The following is a 19805-nucleotide window of genomic DNA, read 5'->3' as shown; positions in this document are numbered from 1 at the left end:
TAGGCTTTGAAACAGGAGACCTGAGTTCAAATTCTAACTCTATCACTTTCTAGTTGAACATTCTTGAACAATTCACTTACTAAGTATTCTTAAACCAAACTGAACTGTCTGAATCTCAGGCTTTCCAATTGGTAAAATGAATTAAACCTTACAGTGTTTGGATTACCAAACCAAAATGTGAAAGCACTTTGTAAACATCTCTTTACAAATGGTAATTTACAAGAATGATAATTATCTTAAGGTCATAGGCCAGCAGAGGATCCTGAAATCTGCTTACTTGTAACTTGATTACTCCTTCTGAGAGCCATGAGAACTTCATAACTTCAATTTTTTAGCTTTACTATTTGGATTCTGCATTGCTTAAGATGCACAAAGTTGAAGCATCCCTCCTGGGGGTCAGAGGTCAAACACCAGATCTATTACCGTAGAGAGTAGGGGAAAAAAAAAAGCAAGACTCACAGGAATCACAAAGATGATTTGTGATCACGGTCACAATTCCAAGTCTTTGGGAAATTCTGTGATTAGTCTTGGGAGATTAAATTTTATATATGAAGTTATCAGAGAATGATAGATTAATGATAAATAAATTAGGAGGGAACGACTTTAATTTTGCCCAAACTCTGTAATCTTAGACTGTGGGATAAGGATACAAGCTCCTAATGAAAAGGGAGATCTCACCAATGGATACAGTCCTTTCCCTATTGAGAGGAATACTTGTCAGTGGAGGAAGATGGCAGCAGGAAATTAGTAATCTAACAAACAGGGCATCAATAACTACCAGAATATTCTATTCTAAATGGCTAATAACCTCTTGGAAGAACTATGAAATAATACTAATAAAACCAAATTCAAATATCCACAATTATTGAAGAATTTCTTGTTGGTTTTTTTTTTTTAGGTGATATCAACAAACTTTAACACTTAATGAAGCAGGCAGTCTCCTTTCAGAGAATTGCCCAGAATTTCTATTTAGAATCAATCACTCCCTAAATCAGTAGCAAAACAAATTCTGATTCATCAGATTCTGTCACTAGTAAACTGGAGCCCTGAAAACTGACAAAAAGAAGTAGAGCAAACACTTACCAACTTCTGAAGTAAGTCATCTTTCTTATTGTACTGAGAAAAAATCCAACTTTTGATGGTTTCAGCCACTTTTAACAGGATGCCTTGCTGAAGGAGATGAATAACATCATATAGGATTTATTAAATCACACCCAAAGAGCAGAAAAACTCCATATAACTTACTTCTAATTAATCAGAATTTTTATTAGAAAAAGAGAGAAAAAAATCATCTAGGTTATATCCTTTGTCAATATGTTCAGGCTCCTTAATAATTCCCAGATTTACTTGCACATCAGAATCACCTGGAGATTTTATTTAGAAATATTCTTGGGTCCCCAATCTACAGGTTTAGATTAAGTTAAAATTAAGTTTTGAATGAGACCTGAAAGCAGATTTTTTAAAGAGCACTCAGAAGAATTCTTAATCTCAGGAAACAAACTGCTGGAGTGGTGGGGGGTGGGAGGGATGGGATGGCTGGGTGATAGGCATTGGGGAGGATATGTGCTATGGTGAGCACTAATGAAGGGGGGGAAACAGGAGGGGGAGATGAACCATGACAGACTATGGACTCTGAGAAACAAACTGAGGGTTTTAGAGGGGAGGAGGGCTGGTGGCATGGGTTAGCCCAGTGATGGGTATTAAGGAGGGCACATATTGCATGGAGCACTGGGTGTTATATGCAAACAATGAATCATGGAACACTACATAAAAAAATTAATTATTTTTTTTTTTAAATAAAGAGCACTCAGAAGTTATCTTGATGCAGCCCATTTATTGGGTATACTATATACTAGCTATATCAAGATGATGACAGTATGTATTTCAAAATGAAAACCAGGGGCGCCTGGGTGGCTCAGTTGTTAAGCATCTGCCTTTGGCTCAGGTCATGATCCCAGGGTCCTGGGACCAAGCCCCACATCGGTCTCCCTGCTCAGCGGGAAGCCTGCTTCTCCCTCTCCCACTCCCCTTGCTTGTGTTCCCTCTCTTACTGTGTCTCTCTGTCAAAAATATAAATAAACAAAATCTTTAAAAAAGAAAATAAAAGAAAATAAAAGAAATGAAAACCACAGGATGCTCCAAGTTTGCAAATACTAAGAATATTTTATTCCACAACGCTAAGGCAGAAAGACATTTTAATCAATTTTAGAAAAAGTGTCTCATATTGAAATAAAAGTTATATTACTGAATCAACCAAAAATTAAAATTACCTTAATGTTAATAGCCCATTTCCATGCTAGTAAATGGAGTTTATATTCATTGAGTGGTTACTATATCCCAGGTACTGAAAAAGGGTGACAGGAACAAAGATGAATACACATAACTGCTGTTTTCAAGAACTTAGTATAGAAGAGATGGTATAAATAATTACAAAACAAAGTAAAGTCTGGGAAAGCGTGGGGAAAAAAGGTCAAGGGGTGCTAACACTGAAGCTATGCCCTAACAGATGAGCAGGAATTTAACAAAGGAGGGAAGAACATTCCGGGCAAGAGAACAGGACAAAGAAAGGGGACAGCCATGGAAGCATGTCACGGGCATGGTGACAGAGTCTGGGACAGGCTAAGACCCAAGGGAAGAAGGGAACAGTAATGATCACTGATAGCGGTTTTAAAGGACTTTGGTCTTATATGCCTTAATAGTTTAGACTTTATCCTGTAAGGCTGTGAGGAGCCACCAAAGATTTTAAGCAAGGAAATGAAACAATAAAAATCAGCATTTAAGAAAAATAACTGTAGAGGCAATACTAGCAGGAAATGACTGTAGCCAAGAAGCCTGATTAGGGGGATATTTAATAGTCCAGCTAAATAATGACAAAGGCATCAAGTAGGGTAGCAAAAAATGGTAATGGATAAGGGTTGGATTTTAGAGACATAAGAAGTTTACTTGATATATCATTTAGTGACCAAATTAATGTGGGAGCCATAGGAAATCTTAAGATAACTGAGAGTGGTAATTTGGGAATATGGAAAGAATATTTTATTTGTTTTATACATATGAATCTGAGTTTCCTGGGGGCACAGGCCATGTGAAATGTTTAAGCAACGTCCAGAACTCAGTGAAGATGGAGAATACACGTAAGTAGCTAATGAGGGCAAGAAAGTAGATGAGATCACTCATAAAAACAGACCAAGAGAGATGAGGCCTGATGTTAAAACTTTATGGAAGGAACATTTAAGAATAATCACAGGAAAAGAAACTAGAAAAACATACAGAGAATGAATATTGATGGTGAGAATACCAGTAAGAATACTCAATAAGTACTTCACAAGAACATTAAAAAATGGCGATGAAGGCTAATGACAGTTTCATCATGATCTCTTGTTATACAAAAACTTTGCTTTCCAAAGAAAATAACTGGTACTTCACTGCTTGAACAGAACTTTGGGGGCAATTCTAAAAATATATCCCCTGAGAAGGAACTAAATAATACAACAAATCTTTCTAAAATTTAGCTGTCCCAGATTTAGAAAAACTCCATTTTAGAAAAATATAGCTCATACAGTTGAAATGTATAATATGAAAGCTAAAGGAACTTTCGAGACATGTGGTAATTTTGAAAAACATTCTCTGGCTATTGCTCAATTTCTGAGGACCAGTAAATCTTAAACTCTCATTTTATTTATTTATAAATTAATAACACTTCTATATATAAAAATACATATCATAAATGAAAAGGATTAAATACCTTTAAAACCCAAGTTTGAACAACAAAAAAAGGCCAATGCCCATATCCTGCCTAAGACTATCCTTTGGCCCATTCTTTGTCTTTTGTTGCCAAGTAATCTCAAATCCAAGTTTTAATCTATAAATAACCTATTAGCTATATCGTTCAGTTTTGCTTTCAAAACTCTTCCCAGGAACATTCACATTTGAAAGGGGCAGAGAGAAGAAAGAGTTTAAGTCCAGAGGACTAGCAAACTGGTTCTGATCCATGTAAGCTCTCTCTAATTCCTACCCTGTAAGTATCAGTCAAAAAACATTTCTCTCATATTTATTGTACTCTTGCAAATGGGCCCAGGTTGGTTACCTCACATTTTAGGGGTTTTTCTAAGAACAGAAGAAAAGAGACTTCCCTCTCTATCACCACAGAGTAAACAACTAATTGAAAACTTTAAAAGCCTCCTCCAAAAAATAATGATGTCTTTATATAATAAAACACTGATTCAACTAGAATGCTCAAGAAATGAGGTAATCTGGTTTATTTTTTCTATTAAATTAGAATTCCTTTTGTTAAAACTGAAATGTACTGGAATTTTTTTTTTATTTTATTAAATATGGCTAATAGAACATAAATGAATCCAGTAAATATATTTTACAGAACATAATTAATGGAGATTCTTCCAGTATCTCAGCCTCACAATGTTGTAATCAACTGAAATATTTATTGCATAAGAGGATACTGCATAGATATAAAGGGCATCACACATTGAGGTAAATAAACCCACTCCATCACATATCCTTGAAATTGCTCATGAAGTATGTTATCAATTTGCTTTCTTATAACTTGTGCTCTCTTTTAAAAAATATGCGAAGAAAAAAATTCTAATTAATATAAAAGTCCTAATGGTTGAGTTCTCATCAAGGTTTTAGTATATTTTTCTGCTTCCCTCCAAACAACTTCAATATTTAAAGAAATAATATATTTTAATCCTCGACCATATTAATTTCCATTCATTATAGAAATTACTATGATAATCCAAAACAGCAAGGATTTATATTTATCTAAACAGTTTTGTACTACTGATGAAATAAAAAAATAAAGTCTTATCAGAGTCGGAAAGGACATGGAGGTGCTTATAAGATTTTTTTTTTTTTTACAAGGGTAAGGGTAAAGGCAGTTTAAGTATCAGTGAGGTGAAGAACAAAAGATTAATCATAGAGAATGAACATGCTTTCTTACTTTTGGCAGGGCTCTTGCAGGAGGCTTTTGTTGTCCCTCTGTCACTGTGCTTTTTCCTGGTTTTGGTGACAGAGAAGAGCATATTTCAAAGTCTGTGTGTCCCAGATCCTGTAAGTACTGGTAAAGTGGAGAATTCTGAAAGAGACATATAAAATAAAGCAAATTTCAATATCATTACTATTTTAAAAATTTTAGAGGCCAATCCAACACCAAACTTCATTATCATGACCAGTATGCACAAATTCTTTAATGCTTTATCTATTAAAAAGTGAATTATCTGTCACAATGTCATCTAACATTAAAAAAAAACTAAAAACAAACTACAAACAATTCAACAGAGGGACCCAAAAAAGGAAAAACTCTAAACACAGATTTTTCTGAGTGGGTAACCAGCAAGAAAAAATGAATTTAGGAATATAAATAGATTTGTTAAGCAATTTCTTTGCCCAAATATTTGTAGTATTAGAGTAGATCGCTTCAAAATAGCCAAGCCTGGCTATAGATAGCTCCTAAGAGGGCCTACATTGAAAAGCAGTTATTACTTGAAGCCAAGAATTAAGCAATGATTATATACTGCACTAATTATAATTTTATCATACCATCATATTAATTCATTCAAGCACAAATATGTATTATCTACCACACACCCAGCGCTGTAAACAAACTTAAAACTCCAAGAAAGTTATCTAAAATAAGCTGTATCTTACATACAACCATATGGCAAACAAGAGACTCTGTGGCTAATAAAAGCGTTAGAACATGGTGGTTAAGAACACAAACTCTGGGGCCAGACTATAGGTTCAAATCCCAACTATGCCTCTTAACTGGCTAAGTATCCTATAACAGTTTATAATCCTGTGTTTCAGCTGTCTCATCTTAAAATAGGAATAATAATAAGACCTAGTTCATAGGGCTCTTTATATGGACTAAATATATACAAACACTTAGAACAGTAACTGGCCCATAGTAATCACTCAATTTACACTTCAACTTTATATAAGCCAGGTGAAAGAGAACAGGTTTTAGAACAGACCAAAAACAAACCCCCCAAAAAACAAACAAAAAAACCCCAAAAAAACTCCAATCCCATCAGATACATAAGCATCACTGTTAGATGAAAACCTATGGGACAAATTTCTGGATAAACAGCAAGCTTTAGTTTTAACTTTCAGTCTTCTCTAAAGCACAAAGCTGGTAACATGTTTAAAAATAAACCGTGACTCCATTCAACAAAAATATTTAATACTTTAAAAAAGACCTTATGTTAGGTAGTAGAGATACAGTAACAACCACCATCAAAACAATAGTAAACAGCAACACAACTAACATAGTACCATGTGGCACAAGCCTAACTAGCATTCTACTTGCATCATTTCACTTAAGGTTCACAACCAACTCTACAAAAGTATTATGATCATTGCTATCATTGTTATTGTTAATTCCCATTTCATAGAAGAGGAAACAGATTCACTCAGATACAGAAAGCAGGACAGGTCTGACTCCAAGGCCAACACTCCGAAATATTATATTATACTATCTAAAGTAACAAACAGTCCCTCCTGTGTCTAGAGAGGAAGATACCAGGGAAACTTCCTTATAGTCTAGAACAGAAACACCAAGCAAATCAATAATTACAGGATTGTACTGGATGCTATGGAAACAAAGGAGAGGCAGTTAAATTAGACCAATATTTTTAGGGAATATATCCCTGAGTTTGGGAAAATGAGGAACAGTGGGAATTTGCTTATACTGGTAGCAATTTGCTGGGTATCAATTTGAGAGAATAAAAGATACATAAAATGCCTCCTTTTAAAGCTATTGGGAAAAATAGACAAAAGATTATAATGAAAGGAGGAATATGTTTCTTATCTCTCTACCAGACTTAAATTTCTTTTGGCACAAATGGTTAATTTTTGTATCACCCATAATGTATCTTCAAATATTGCCTTCAATTACTCAAGTATTTCCAAAATGAATTGTGAACTCCTCTCTGCTCTGTCCCCAGGGTGGCAAAAGAACAAGAATGCTTCTTCGGTTGGGGTGACCTTTTGAAAAGTTTATATACTTAAAAAACAAAAACAAAAACAAAAAAAAACAAAGCTTGTTTTTAAGGCAGTAGAACCCTTTCTTCAACGAACTCCCATGGGGAAGAACAATAAATAAGATGGATCAAAGTGGAGTTACTCTAATTCCAGGGTTGTCAAAGTTTTTCTGTAAAAGGCCAGACAGTAAATATTTCACACTTTGCAGGCCATATGGTCTCTATCATAACTAATCAATCCTGCTGCTGTAGTGCAAAAGCAGCTACAACAATACATAAACCAATGAGTGTGGTTATGCTCCAAAAAAACTTTATTTATGGAAATACTGAACTTCTTATAATTTCCATGTTACAAAATATCATTCTTTTGATATTTTCCCCAACCGTTTAAAAACGTAAAGTCCACTCTTTGTTCACCAGTCACAGAAAAACAGGTGGGGAACAGAGGACAAACCTGGCCCAACAGCTAGTAGGCTGATGCCTGTTCTAATTAAATGCTCAGTCGATATACTGAGGCATACTCTTGATTGCTACCTGTTCTCTGGCAAGAGGCTTCGTGGGTGGGGATGGGGTCAAACTTCTTTTCATTCAAATTCTAGCACCTTTCTTACTACACACTTAGCTGATGCTGTGTCAGCACCGACCCCAAAGTCCCTTCCCTTTCCAGTTTATGTCACAGCTCACAAAATAACAAAATGGATTATGTGTAACATGCTTGTAAACGTGATTAAACAGAAGAGAAACAATGAACACTTTATTCTCCATATGTTCTGCACATCAACTAAGAGCATACATATACATACTCAGTTGGAAACACCAATTAGCTGGAACACCTACTATTTGACATTTTGCAAAAACAGCAGCATTAATCATTTGCCTTGAATAACACCAATAATGTCCAATGGTGTCATTTAATATAGTAATTTTGTCAGTACCTTATTCTGCCTTTTCTACAAATGTTAAAACTTTTCAATAACTTTTTGGTTGGTTTCACAACGTTCTTGTCAAAGGTGTAACATCCATCTATTTGAGCTATGCAACTATGAATGATGCTTTAGTAGTTCTGATTTCTTCCCCATCTCTAGTGACAGAATTCATCACTTTCACCCTGGAATGCACTGTTTTACAGTTATGGGAAATTCTGGCTTGCCAAAGCTATCACTGTGCCTTGTTTCATGGCTTTACGTAACTAAGTATTTGACAAAATTTCAGAGTAGATAATCTCTGGTGACTAGGGATGAAGGTACTGCAGATCTGATAGAATGTAATTCCAGTCACCATTGTTATCTCATATTTGAACTTTCCTCTTTTGGACTGCTACTACAAATCATATCACTTTCTAACACATATAAACTCAGACTGTATGAACTCTAAAGCTCTTATTCATTATGTTTATGACAGTATTCTGAGTTGTAGCATTTATAATAATGTTTTATTTCTATTTCTATGCTTCAATCACTTTTGAGCCAAAATAAAATTTAAAATTTAACCAATGATAACACACAAATGAAAAACAAAAATCCCTTGGTTAACGAACTGAACATTAGCTAAGATGAACTGACTGAAATAGACCTCGTAGCACATGAGCAGTTTTTTAAGAGTGCAAAGGGATTTTTGGCAAAATCATTATTTTATTAATTAAAAAAATGTTTGGGGGCTAAGATTACTATCACTTTTTCTCTGAAACTGCCAAATAACCTGTGTATTATTTGACAGATCTCAGAAAACCACATCATGACTAGGGGTTCACAGATTTTTTTGGGTCTCAAAACCTGTTTAAAGTTTTAAAAATTATTGAGTGCCCCAAAGAGTTTTTGTGGATGTCTAACAACATTTATCATATTAGAAATTAAAACTAAAAAAACTTAAAATACTTATTAATTTACTTAAAAATAACAACCCACCCCAAAATGGAAAAAAAAAATGTATTGAGCAAAGTGGATTATTTAACATTTTTTGTAAATCCCCTTATTATCTGGCTTAATAGGAGATAGCCGGATTCTTACATGCTTCTTCATTCAATGTGTTGCAATTTATTGTTCTGGATGAAGTATATAAAGAAAATCAAGCTTTGGGGCGCCTGGGTGGCTCAGTTGGTTAAACATGGGCCTTTGGCTCAGGTCATGATCTCAGGGTCCTGGGATCAAGTCCCATATTGGGCTCCTTGCTCAGCAGTGAGCCTGCTTCTCCCTCTCCCTCTGCCTGCCACTCCACTTGCTTGTGCTCTCTCTGTCAAATAAATAAAATCTTTAAAGAAAAAAAAGAAAAGAAAATCAAGCCTTAAACAGGTAAGTAATTGGGGGGCCAGGGTAGCTCAGTTGGTTAAGCATCTAACTCTTGGCATCAGCTCAGGTCTTGATGATCTCAAGGTGGTGAGTTCAAGCCCTGCATTGGGTTTCAAGCCCAGCGTGGAGCTTACTTAAAACAAACAAACAAACAAAGATATGTGGTTGGAAAGGGAGTATTTTATTTTTAAAAGATTTTATTTATTTGAGACAGAGAGAGAGAGAGCACAAGTGGAGGAGGATGAGAGAGAGAGGGAGAGGCAGACTCCCTGCTGAGCAGAGAGCCTGATATGGGGCTCAATCCCAGGATGCTGAGATCATGACCTGAGCTGAAGGCAGATGCTTAAACAACTGAGCCACCCAGGCACCCTGAAAAGGGAGTATTTTAATAGTCTTTCCTGATAACTGCATTAACAAAGAATAGCTATAATAAAAATCAACAAGTGATAGTTCTTTTTTTTTTTAAAGATTTTATTTATTTATTTGACACAGAGAGAGATAGCTAGAGAGGGAACACAAGCAGGGGGAGCTGGAGAGGGAGACGCAGCCTCCTGGCCGAGCAGGAAGCCCGATGCGGGGCTCGATCCCAGGACCCCGGGATCATGACCCAAGCCGAAGGCAGACGCTTAACGAGCTACCCTGGCGCCCCTCAACAAGTGATAATTCTGAAAAAGTTAATTTTAATGTGGGATATAAAACCATGTTGATGAGCTTTTCATACTCTGTACACGAATGAGAGTGAAAAAGGTAAATGTGTTAATATTAAAATGTGATTGTCCACAGCAAGATGAATCACCACACTGCAACTGCCCTAACCACTCTATTTACAGGTTTGGGGTTGTTGTGTTTATAAACAAATACACTGAAATTTCTATGTTTCATATAGTGAATATTATTATAGGTTGATGGCAGCCCCAGAAAGGGACTTTTTTGTGGAGGGTAAGGCAGAGTAGGTGATGATAGGTAATTTTCTGTTATAACTTTTTTTCCTTAGTTCAAGCAAAAGAGAACCGCAATGTTTCAGTTAAGTTGTTTTCTTGAAGAGAAATTATTAGCACTGGACTCAAATTATAATTTTGTAGTATTGGAGAATGTTATTGTTGCCAAAAGAAACATGAGAAACCTCAGACACAGCATGTGGGAGCTTCTCCTCAGGAAATCCTTGTGGTTCACTATTCCTGTAAATTTTAGCTGACAGAAAACACACATCATAGCACCAGAAAGAATTTTGCTAAATGAAAGACAGCCAAGAATCTTTGGTTGTGCTGAAATTTTTCTGATGGCTGAAACATATTTTTGTAAGAAAAATAAACAAAAACAGACAGGAAACCCCAACATTTTTGCTGAACAAGCACTTCAAGAAAATGACTCATTTAAGTCCAAGACTTACCTGCACCTCATGCCCACCCACCCATTATAGATAACGGATCCCACACCAATGGATATATAAAGCCTAAAACACTCATTTAATGCATTGATTGCTTTCTGCAGGATTTGTGGTGCATTCTATAGAAGTGCCAGTACCATATTGCTGGTTTGCATTTAAAAAAGAAGATAAACTGGTGCCAAAATTGAGGTGATGGGTAAAATACTTTCATCATTGTTCTCTCTTCTAAGTGACTTATTTATTTTTTTCTTTTAACAGAGAGAAAGAGTGTGCACATGCATGGGGCAAGGACAGAGGGAGAGGGAGAGAGAATCTTAAACAGACTCCACACTCCATGTCAGCACAGAGCCTGACATGGGGCTTGATCCACAACCCTAAGATCATGACCCGAGCTGAAATCAAGAGTCAGACGCTAAATCGACTGAGCCACTCAGGTGTCCCTCTTCTAAACTGCTTAAAACCTTGCAGAGAAAACAAGTTGTAACCTTCCAGGTTCTAGGCCAGAGAGGGAACAGGCAACATGACAACATGGCAGAATTAGGCAACTCATTCAATAATAAATACTGATTGAACATCTTCTATGTACCAGGCAATATCTAGGCACAGGGAAGAAAACAAAATAAAACAGGTGAGGTCCTCACTAAAAAGTTTCATTATATGATTCTTCTGATAGGACCATTGCTTTCAACTACCAAGGAAAATACTGAGTGTTCTGATACTTTCCAGGTAGGCTGCTATGTTTCAGGAAAATCCTCTCTTGGTCCCAGCATCCTTAAGTACAAAATAAGGATGCTATGGGTCTCTTAAACTTGTTCAAGTGGTAAAACAAAACTCATGATGTTCTCTGAGAAACAAGATAAAAAAGTAGTATGGTAAAACATAATTTTGTGCTAAATCAAATGCCATCTTATTCTATGCAATCAGTCAATGCCAAAATACAGAAGTTCTACATATCAAATTACCCAGTTTCTTCAACAAATAAGCGACATAATAAAGGTGGAGGAAGTGGAGAAAACCGCTTAAGACTAAAGGGACATATCACCCAAATGTGATGTATGGGTTTTGTTTAGATCCTGGTTTGAACAATTATAAGAAGACATTTCTTAGATACTCGAAATCCAAATGCAGACTAGGTATTAGGTGATACTATAATCGTACTAACGTTGAGTTTGTTCCTTGGTGAGTCACAGATAGAAACTACCCCAGGTGGGTTGTCACACAAAGGAAACTTTATTTGCAGCAAATAAGGAGAGCATGGGAAAAACTTCCAAAGCCTGACTCCCCAAGCAAGGGCGAATGAGTTTCTTTTATTTAGGATTAGAACGAATATTTAGATAGGGGTGCCTTGCCACCACTAAAGATGGGCATAAGGTGGCACATGTATCTTAAGGTAACATGACTATAGGGGCACCTGGGTGGCTCCGCCAGTTAAGAGTCTACCTTTGGCTTGGGTCATGATCCCAGGATCCTGGGATCGAGCCCCACATGGGGCTCCCTGCTCAACAGGGAGCCTGATTCTCCCTCTCCCTCTGCCTGCCACTCCCCTGCAAGTGCTCTCTCTCTCTCTCTGTGAAATAAATAAAATCTTAAAAAAAAAAAAGGAGACATGCCTATATATACATATGTTCTATAAATGAGGCTTGTGCTCCTTCCTGGGTGGAGGTTTTAGTATTAGAATGAGGTAAAGGTAATTGTTCATCACTCTAAGGGTCATTCCAACCATGGTCCAACTGTGTAGGTGCAAGTTGGGAGTTAAATTCAAACCAGTCTGGGTGGTTGGGGCTGGATGGAATTGTCTGTCCAGGCAGTCCTTACAGCTCGAGGGGTAGTTTCAGTTTATATCAGGGGATGCTATGCTCCTCAGGTCTTTTGCCTGACCTAAGAGATAAGCTGGAAAGAAGAGCTTAAGGAAAAATGTGGGACAAAAGTCAGTGGGTAGAAGCAGGTGAGTAGGTCAGGTCTCAGGGTCTAGCTGGTGATAACATTAGGGAATTATTACTAATATTATTAAATAATTATATGGGAGTTAGCATTAAAAAAAAAAGAGAGAGCATACTGATCTGTTAGAGATGTATACGGAAGTACTTACAGGTGAAATTAGATAACGTCTGGGATCGTCTTTGAAATAGTCCAAGAAAAAAGGTGGGGGTGGGAGAGGAACCTCTGTTCCTCTGCATGTTAACACCTGCTCTAGCTGAAGCTGGGTGATGGGTACATGGAACTTTCACTGTATTCTTCTTCTTCTTTTTTTAAAGATTTTATTATTTATTTGACAGAGAGAGACAGCAAGAGAGGAAACACAAGCAAGGGGAGTAGGAGAGGGAGAAGAAGGCTTCCCACTGACCAGGGAGCCCGACGCGGGGCTCGATCCCAGGGCCTTGGGATCATGACCCGAGCCGAAGGCAGACACATAACAACTGAGCCACCCAGGCGTCCCTATTCTTTCTTTTTCACGTATAATTTTAAAAGTCCACTGTTAGTTTTAAAAAATCAGATGCCAGTTAAAAGATCTGTATGCTAGGTTGCCTGGGTGGCTCAGTTGTTAAGCGTCTGCCTTCGGCTCAGGTCACAGTCCCAGGGTCCTGGGATTGAGCCCCACATTGGGCTCCCTGCTCGGTGGGGAGCCTGCTTCTCCCTCTCCCACTCCCCTGCTTGGGTTCCCTCTCTCGCTTTGTCTGTGTCAAATAAATAAATAAAATCTTAAAAAAAAATCTGTATGCAGTTAACTATAGAACACTTATGAAAGAAATTGAAGAAGCACAAAGAAATGGAAAAACATTCCATGCTCATGGATTGGAGGAACAAATATTGTTAAAATGTCTATACTACCCAAAGCAATCTACACATTCAATGCAATCTCGATCAAAATAACACTAGCATTTTTCACAGAACTAGAACAAATAATCCTAAAATTTGTATGGAACCAGAAAAGACCCCAAAGAGCCAAAGTAATGTTGAAAAAGAACAGCAAAGCGGGAGGCATCACAATACCAGACTTCAAGCTCTATTACAAAGCTGTAATCATCAAGACAGTATGGTACCAGCACAAAAACAGACACATAGATCAATGAAACAGAATAGAGAACCCAGAAATGGACCCATAACTATATGGTCAACTAATCTTCGACAAAGGAGGAAAGAACAACCAATGGAAGAAATACAGCCCCTTCAACAAATGGTATTGGGAACACTGGACAGCAAAATACAGAAGAATGAAACTGGACCACTTTCTTACACCATACACAAAAATAAATTCAAAATGGATGAAAGACCTAAATATTAGGAAACCATCAAAATCCTAGGGGAGAACACAGGCAGCAAGCTGTCTGACCTTGGCCGTAGCAACTTCTTATACTAGACACATCTCTGGAGGCAAGGGAAACAAAAGCAAAAACGAACTACTGGGACCTCATCAAGACAAAAAGCTTCTGCACAGCAAAGGAAACAATCAACAAAACTAAAAGGCAACCAACAGAGAATGGGAGAAGATATTTGCAAATGACCTAGTGGACAAAGGGTTAGTATCCAGAATCTATAAAGAACATATCACACCCAAAAAATTAATAATCTAGTTAAGAAATGGGCATAAGACATGAACAGACGTTTCTCTAAAGACATACAAATGGCTAGCAGACACATGAAAAAAAGCTGAACATTACTCATCATCGGGGAAATACAAATCAAAACCACAATGAGATATCATCTCACACTGGTCAGAATGGCTAAAATTAACAACTCAGGAAACAACAGATATTAGTGAGGATGCAGAGGAAGGGGAACCCTTTTGCACTGCTTGTGGGAATATAAGCTGGTGCAGCCACCCTGGAAAACAGCATGGAGGTTCCTTAGAGTTAAAAACAGAACTACCCTATGACCCAGCAATTGCACTACTAAGTATTTATCCAAAGGATACAAAAATGCTGATTCGAAGGGGCACATGCACCCCAATGTTTATAGCAGTGCTATCAACAATAGCCAAATTATGGAAAAAGCCCAACTGTCCATTGACTGATGAATGGATAAACAAGATGTGGGGTGTGTGTGTGTGTGTGTGTGTGTGTGTACACACACACACACACACACACACACACACTGGAATATTACTCAGCCATCAAAAAGAATGAAATCTTGTCATGTGCAATGACGTGGATGGAACCAGAGGGTATCATGCTAAGGAAAAATCAGTCAGAGAAAGACAAATACCATAAGATTTCACTCATATGTGGAATCTAGGAAACAAAACAGATGAACATAGGGGAAGGGAAGGAAAAATAAAATAAAAAACAGAGACAGAGGCAAACTATTAGTGACTTTTAATTATAGAGAACAAATTGAAGGTTGCTGGAGGGGAGATGGGTGGGGGGATGGGCTAAATTTGTGATGAGCACTGCATGTTATACTTAAGTGATGAATCACTAAATACTGAAACCAATACTACACTATATGTTACCTAACTTGAATTTAAATAAATAAATAATCAGATGTCAGGTTTTCCTAGAATCTGGTATAAAAGCTTTAAGAAAATAACATGGCAAAAAATGTAAAATTGAGAAAATTCAACTTATTATTTTAATCTGGGGAAAAGATAAGCTTATTAAATTTTAGAACAGAACATCCATGTCTTTTCAAACTTCCATATAATGGTAGTAGAGCTTCTAATATCTACTGAAAGAGACTATAATAAAAAGCAAATGTTAATTTAGCTATATCTTTAAATGAAACCACACCAGCACCAACTATTGTAACACATGCACATGATACTTTATGTATTCACTAAAAGTATTCATATACTATTGGAAATATTTGGATTAGCAAATTTTCTGCAACAATGCCCAGGTCACTCAATACTACTACCAAGGATAACAATGCCCAGGTCACTCAATACTACCACCAAGGATAACAAATACTACCACCAAGGATAACCAACAAGGATAACAAATGTCAAAGGCATCCTCTAGCAGTAAGATTTCAAGTTACCAGTCTCAGTGGAGGTACAAATAAATGACCAATTACTTCTCAATGTCAATCATTCATATTCACTCTCCACTGACTAATGAAAAGTTTGGGGAAAAAGCAAGTCTCAGTTCTGTGATTTATGGAGCCATGTTTTAAAAACAGCATTAAGACAATTAAATTTAAAAAACAAAAACCAGGGGCGCCTGGGTGGCTCAGTCATTAAGCGTCTGCCTTCGGCTCAGGTCATGATCCCAGGGTCCTGGGATCGAGCCCCACATCGGGCTCCATGGGGAAGCCTGCTTCTCCCTCTCCTACTCCCCCTGCTGTGTTCCCTCTCTCGCTATGTCTCTCTCTGTCAAAAAAATAAAATCTTTAAAAAAAAATTTATTAAAAAAAACCCAAAACCAAAACCAAACAGTATGTTCCTATAGAGAAGTCCTCAAAGTAGATTTTGCCCCCATCCTCCGACTCCAATGTCTTAAGACATTTTTGGCTGTTATAACTGGGGAGGGGAGGAATGTTACCGGCAGATAGTAGGCAGAAGTCAGGGATGCTATGTCACATCCTACAATACAAAGGAGAAGCCCCACAAAGAGTTATCCAGCTCAATAGTGCTGAGGTTGAGAAACCTCGTTTTAGAGCATAAGAAATCAGACTGAAAAAATTCACAAGAAATAAGTAGCCCAGCAGGTTTTTCCCTTACTTCTTATTTTGGGAGAATGACAGATTAAAAAAGCAAAAACCGAAATGGGAAATTAGCTATTTTTCCATGACTTGTAATCTAAAATTCAACAGGCATTCTAAGAGTGAAATGAGTTATCTTCAAAATAACTGCATCCAAATTTATGCATTAAAATTTTAACCAGCCATCAAGAGAAGAGTGATTTCCTTTGGTTACAGGCACATCTCTGTCAATGCTATCGGCTCACAACCAAGCCTGCGTCAGGCTAAGAAAGAGCTGACAGAACCCTAGATGCTCTTTTCACACTAACTCTGATGCACCCTATGGACTCTCTCCTTCTCTTTCCCAGAAGGAGTAGTTCACAGAGCTGTACACTCTTAGAAAAGCACTTTGTAGTCTACAGTAACTATTGGCAAATTCTGATTCTGGTTTCTCACCAACTATCTGCTCTGTCTTCTAGATGTCATTGACTGAGTGCTAACAGCATTCCACTGGAAAAATAATTTAGCTAGAAAAGGGGAAACAAATGGCAATCATCATTTGTTCATTTATCATTAATCATATATTTATTGAGCACCTACTTTATGTCTGGTACTAAATTACAGGAATTTTCTGTCATTAACTTCTCTCCAGAAATATTCAAGAAAAAGTTAACTTTTTTTTTTTTTAGCTATAAAAGGAAATTAAGTTCAACTGCTGAACCTCACATAGTTTTGTGGGTTGTTTTTTTTTTTGTTTTGTTATTTTTAAATAAAAAATTCAAATAACAAAAAATATATAAAATGAAAAGTACCTTTATCCTACCCTTCACCCCTACTCCCTCTCCCCAAATGTAATCAACATTCTTTTGTTTGTGAATACCTTCTCTCCAAATTTAGTACCCATTTATGCTTGAAAGCGGCTGACAATGGAGGAGGCCAAGATGACTCCTACCTATATTTCTGGTTCGGACAATTAGGTGATGCTATTTACTGAAATAGTGGCAGAAAAGCAAGTCTGAAGAGAGAGCCTGTGAGATACTCAAACATGAATAACTTAGACCTAAAATATCTGGAGATCAGGAAAGTGGCCTAGTTTGAATGCACAGATCTGAGCTTTTGCAAATAGGTATGGTGGCAAACCCACAGGGTAACAGGTATAGAAACAAAGAGGTGATGAGATCAGCTAGATCAGAGAATAATACAGAGAAGATAAGAGGGCCCTAAGAGAGGCCAATATTTTAGAAAAGCGTAGAGCCAAAGCTGGGAAATAGTAAAGATAGTTAACATTTCTTGAGTTGCTTATATGGAAGGCATTAAGTTAAGGATGTTTTGTATCTTATTTACTCCTAACAACAAACTTCTAAAGACAAATTATTACTACTCCTCCAATTTTAGAAGGAAATTAGGGCATGTGGAAATTAAATAACTTGTTTAAGATCACCCAGAAGGAATGTAAAGGTAGCTGATGTTGAGTCCAAAGGCTATACCCTTAATAACACAAAATTCTCTTTGAGGAAAAAGGGTATCTAGGAGGAAGAACCAAGTCTTCTCTTGTTGGTCTTTTTTTTAAATTAAGCTCCATGCCTAACGTGGGGCTTAAACTCATGACCCTGAAATCAAGAGTTGCATGATCTACCAACTGACCAAGCCAGGCACCCCTTATTGTTTTAAAATACTTGTTTTAGGGCGCCTGGGTGGCTCAGTTGGTTAAGTGTCTGCCTTCGGCTCGGGTCATGATCCTGGGGTCCTGGGATCGAGTCCCGCATCGGGCTCCTTGCTCTGTGGGGAGCCTGCTTCTCCCTCTCCTCCCCACTTGAGCTCTCCCTCACTATCTCTGTCTCTCGCTCTCAAATAAATAAATAAAATCTAAAAAAAAAAATTTAAAATACTTGTTTTAATACTCAGGTATGTTAAGGCCAACAGATCAAGAGATGACTGCAATTGAAAAGACAGTTATATTCACAGATCTCAAAAGATGGGGGCAGGCCATGCCCGGGGGGGAGGACAGGACATGGTGGGCAGCACCAAGGTTGGTCAGGAGGGGAGAAGGGGAAAATTATGGACCAGAGCCTTTATTGGGGTTTCTTTGAGAAGGAAGGGTCAAGGCAAGGTAAGCAGGCTTAAGACTGGCTAGTTTAAATAATTTCAGCAGGCTCTGAAGCATAGGGGCTGTCCATAGTAGGGTCTGGGATGACTAGGGCAGGTATACAGTGGCCAGGTGAGATGTGTAATCTAGATGAATAGTTTGCTGTCTCTTGGGAATTGGTTAATTCTGGGAAAGGCAGTCCCTCCAGGGTCAGAGAGGCCCTGAGATGATAAATGCATCAGAATACAGAAAATAAAAGACATGGTTAACATACTCATACACCAGAGTTTATATTCTGTAAGGTCCAAAATGCTGATCCTGCATGGTACAATTTTTAATTCAGTCATATATTTTCCTCTCTTCAGGTTGTCCTCATCTCAAATTATTCCCCTTTCACTGGTGGCTTTAAGTTTCATAGAACTATGGTCACTTGAACCTGAAAACACAAATCTGGGTTTTTTTTTCCCCCCTTCTGTGAATATATTTTGGAGAATGGCAACTCCAAATCTTCATAGCATTGCTCTTATGATCTCCACGCTCCATGATTTTTCTGTTTACTCATCCTTAAGAGAGTTCTATATTTATTAGCCTAGAGTTAACAAAGTAACAATTGGGAATAATTCAGGCAGAAACCAAAGGGAAATTTTCAGGTATAAATGCAAAGAAGAAAAATAATCAGCAGGCAATAGATTACCAATTTAGAAATCCAGTCACCAAGGGTGACAGAGCCGATATGATCAAGATCACACAAACACAATTAAGCAAGTATTCCAGTGCTGCAGTTTCCCACAGGTTTTGGGGGCCATAAGTAGTGGGAGTCTGGAAATGGTCCCTGACCTGCTCTGTCAGCCCATTTCTTAGATTACAGCAATGTTTACCTCTGGTTTGGAGATGTCAGTGGAGGCTGCTAATTCTTTTTGATACTACTGAGATGCACTTTTTTCTCACAAGAGAGTATCAGTGTCAGTTCACATCTGTTTGGTTGATTTGCTCTCCACTAATTCCCCCCCGCAAACAACAGCAGCCCCATTTACTGGGTACCTATGTTGTGTCATGCACATTTCTAAGCATTTTTATGTACTAACTCATTACGTCTTTATAATAACTTTTTGAGGCAGAGCTCATTTAAGATAAGAGGAAACTAAGGCATACAGAGACCAAGTAACTTGACCAAGGTCACAGAAATAGTAAATGATAGAGCCAAGATTTGAACATACAAGGGATCAAAAGAGCCAAAGCTGTTATTTATTTCACTACAAACAATTTAGAGTAAATAAATTCAATAACTCAGTTTAATATAGTACTTTGCATAGTTTTTTTTAAACCAGAAACTGTACTTAATTTTAAAATTATCTAACAGATTAAGTTAGAAAATTCAATACAGCATAACTCCTGATAATATCTACATTTATTTCCAATCTTTTCTC

General features: G+C 37.3%; 1 protein-coding gene across 4 annotated transcripts in view; it reads right to left on the bottom strand.

The window, feature by feature from the left end:
- VEZT (vezatin, adherens junctions transmembrane protein) overlaps nucleotides 1-19805 on the bottom strand; it is a 57765-nt gene that overhangs the window by 29672 nt on the left and 8288 nt on the right. For 2 of the 4 annotated variants that reach the window (XM_028105489.1, XM_028105490.1), the window contains exons 2-3: nucleotides 4961-5095; nucleotides 1084-1170 (exon numbers count right to left, since the gene is read on the bottom strand). In XM_028105489.1, the coding sequence (XP_027961290.1) occupies nucleotides 1084-1170; nucleotides 4961-5095 (222 nt within the window). The remainder of the gene's footprint in view (nucleotides 1-1083; nucleotides 1171-4960; nucleotides 5096-19805) is intronic. The other 2 variants (XM_028105491.2, XM_028105492.2) reach the window with 1 other exon arrangement.

This window comes from Eumetopias jubatus, unplaced genomic scaffold (genome assembly GCF_037043125.1).
Source record: "Eumetopias jubatus isolate StellerSeaLion01/CBP00866 unplaced genomic scaffold, mEumJub1_p1.0 scaffold_8, whole genome shotgun sequence".
Lineage (NCBI taxonomy): Eukaryota > Metazoa > Chordata > Mammalia > Carnivora > Otariidae > Eumetopias > Eumetopias jubatus.
The sequence above is the reverse complement of the archived record's forward strand: the minus strand, read 5'-3'. Positions and strand labels throughout refer to the sequence as shown.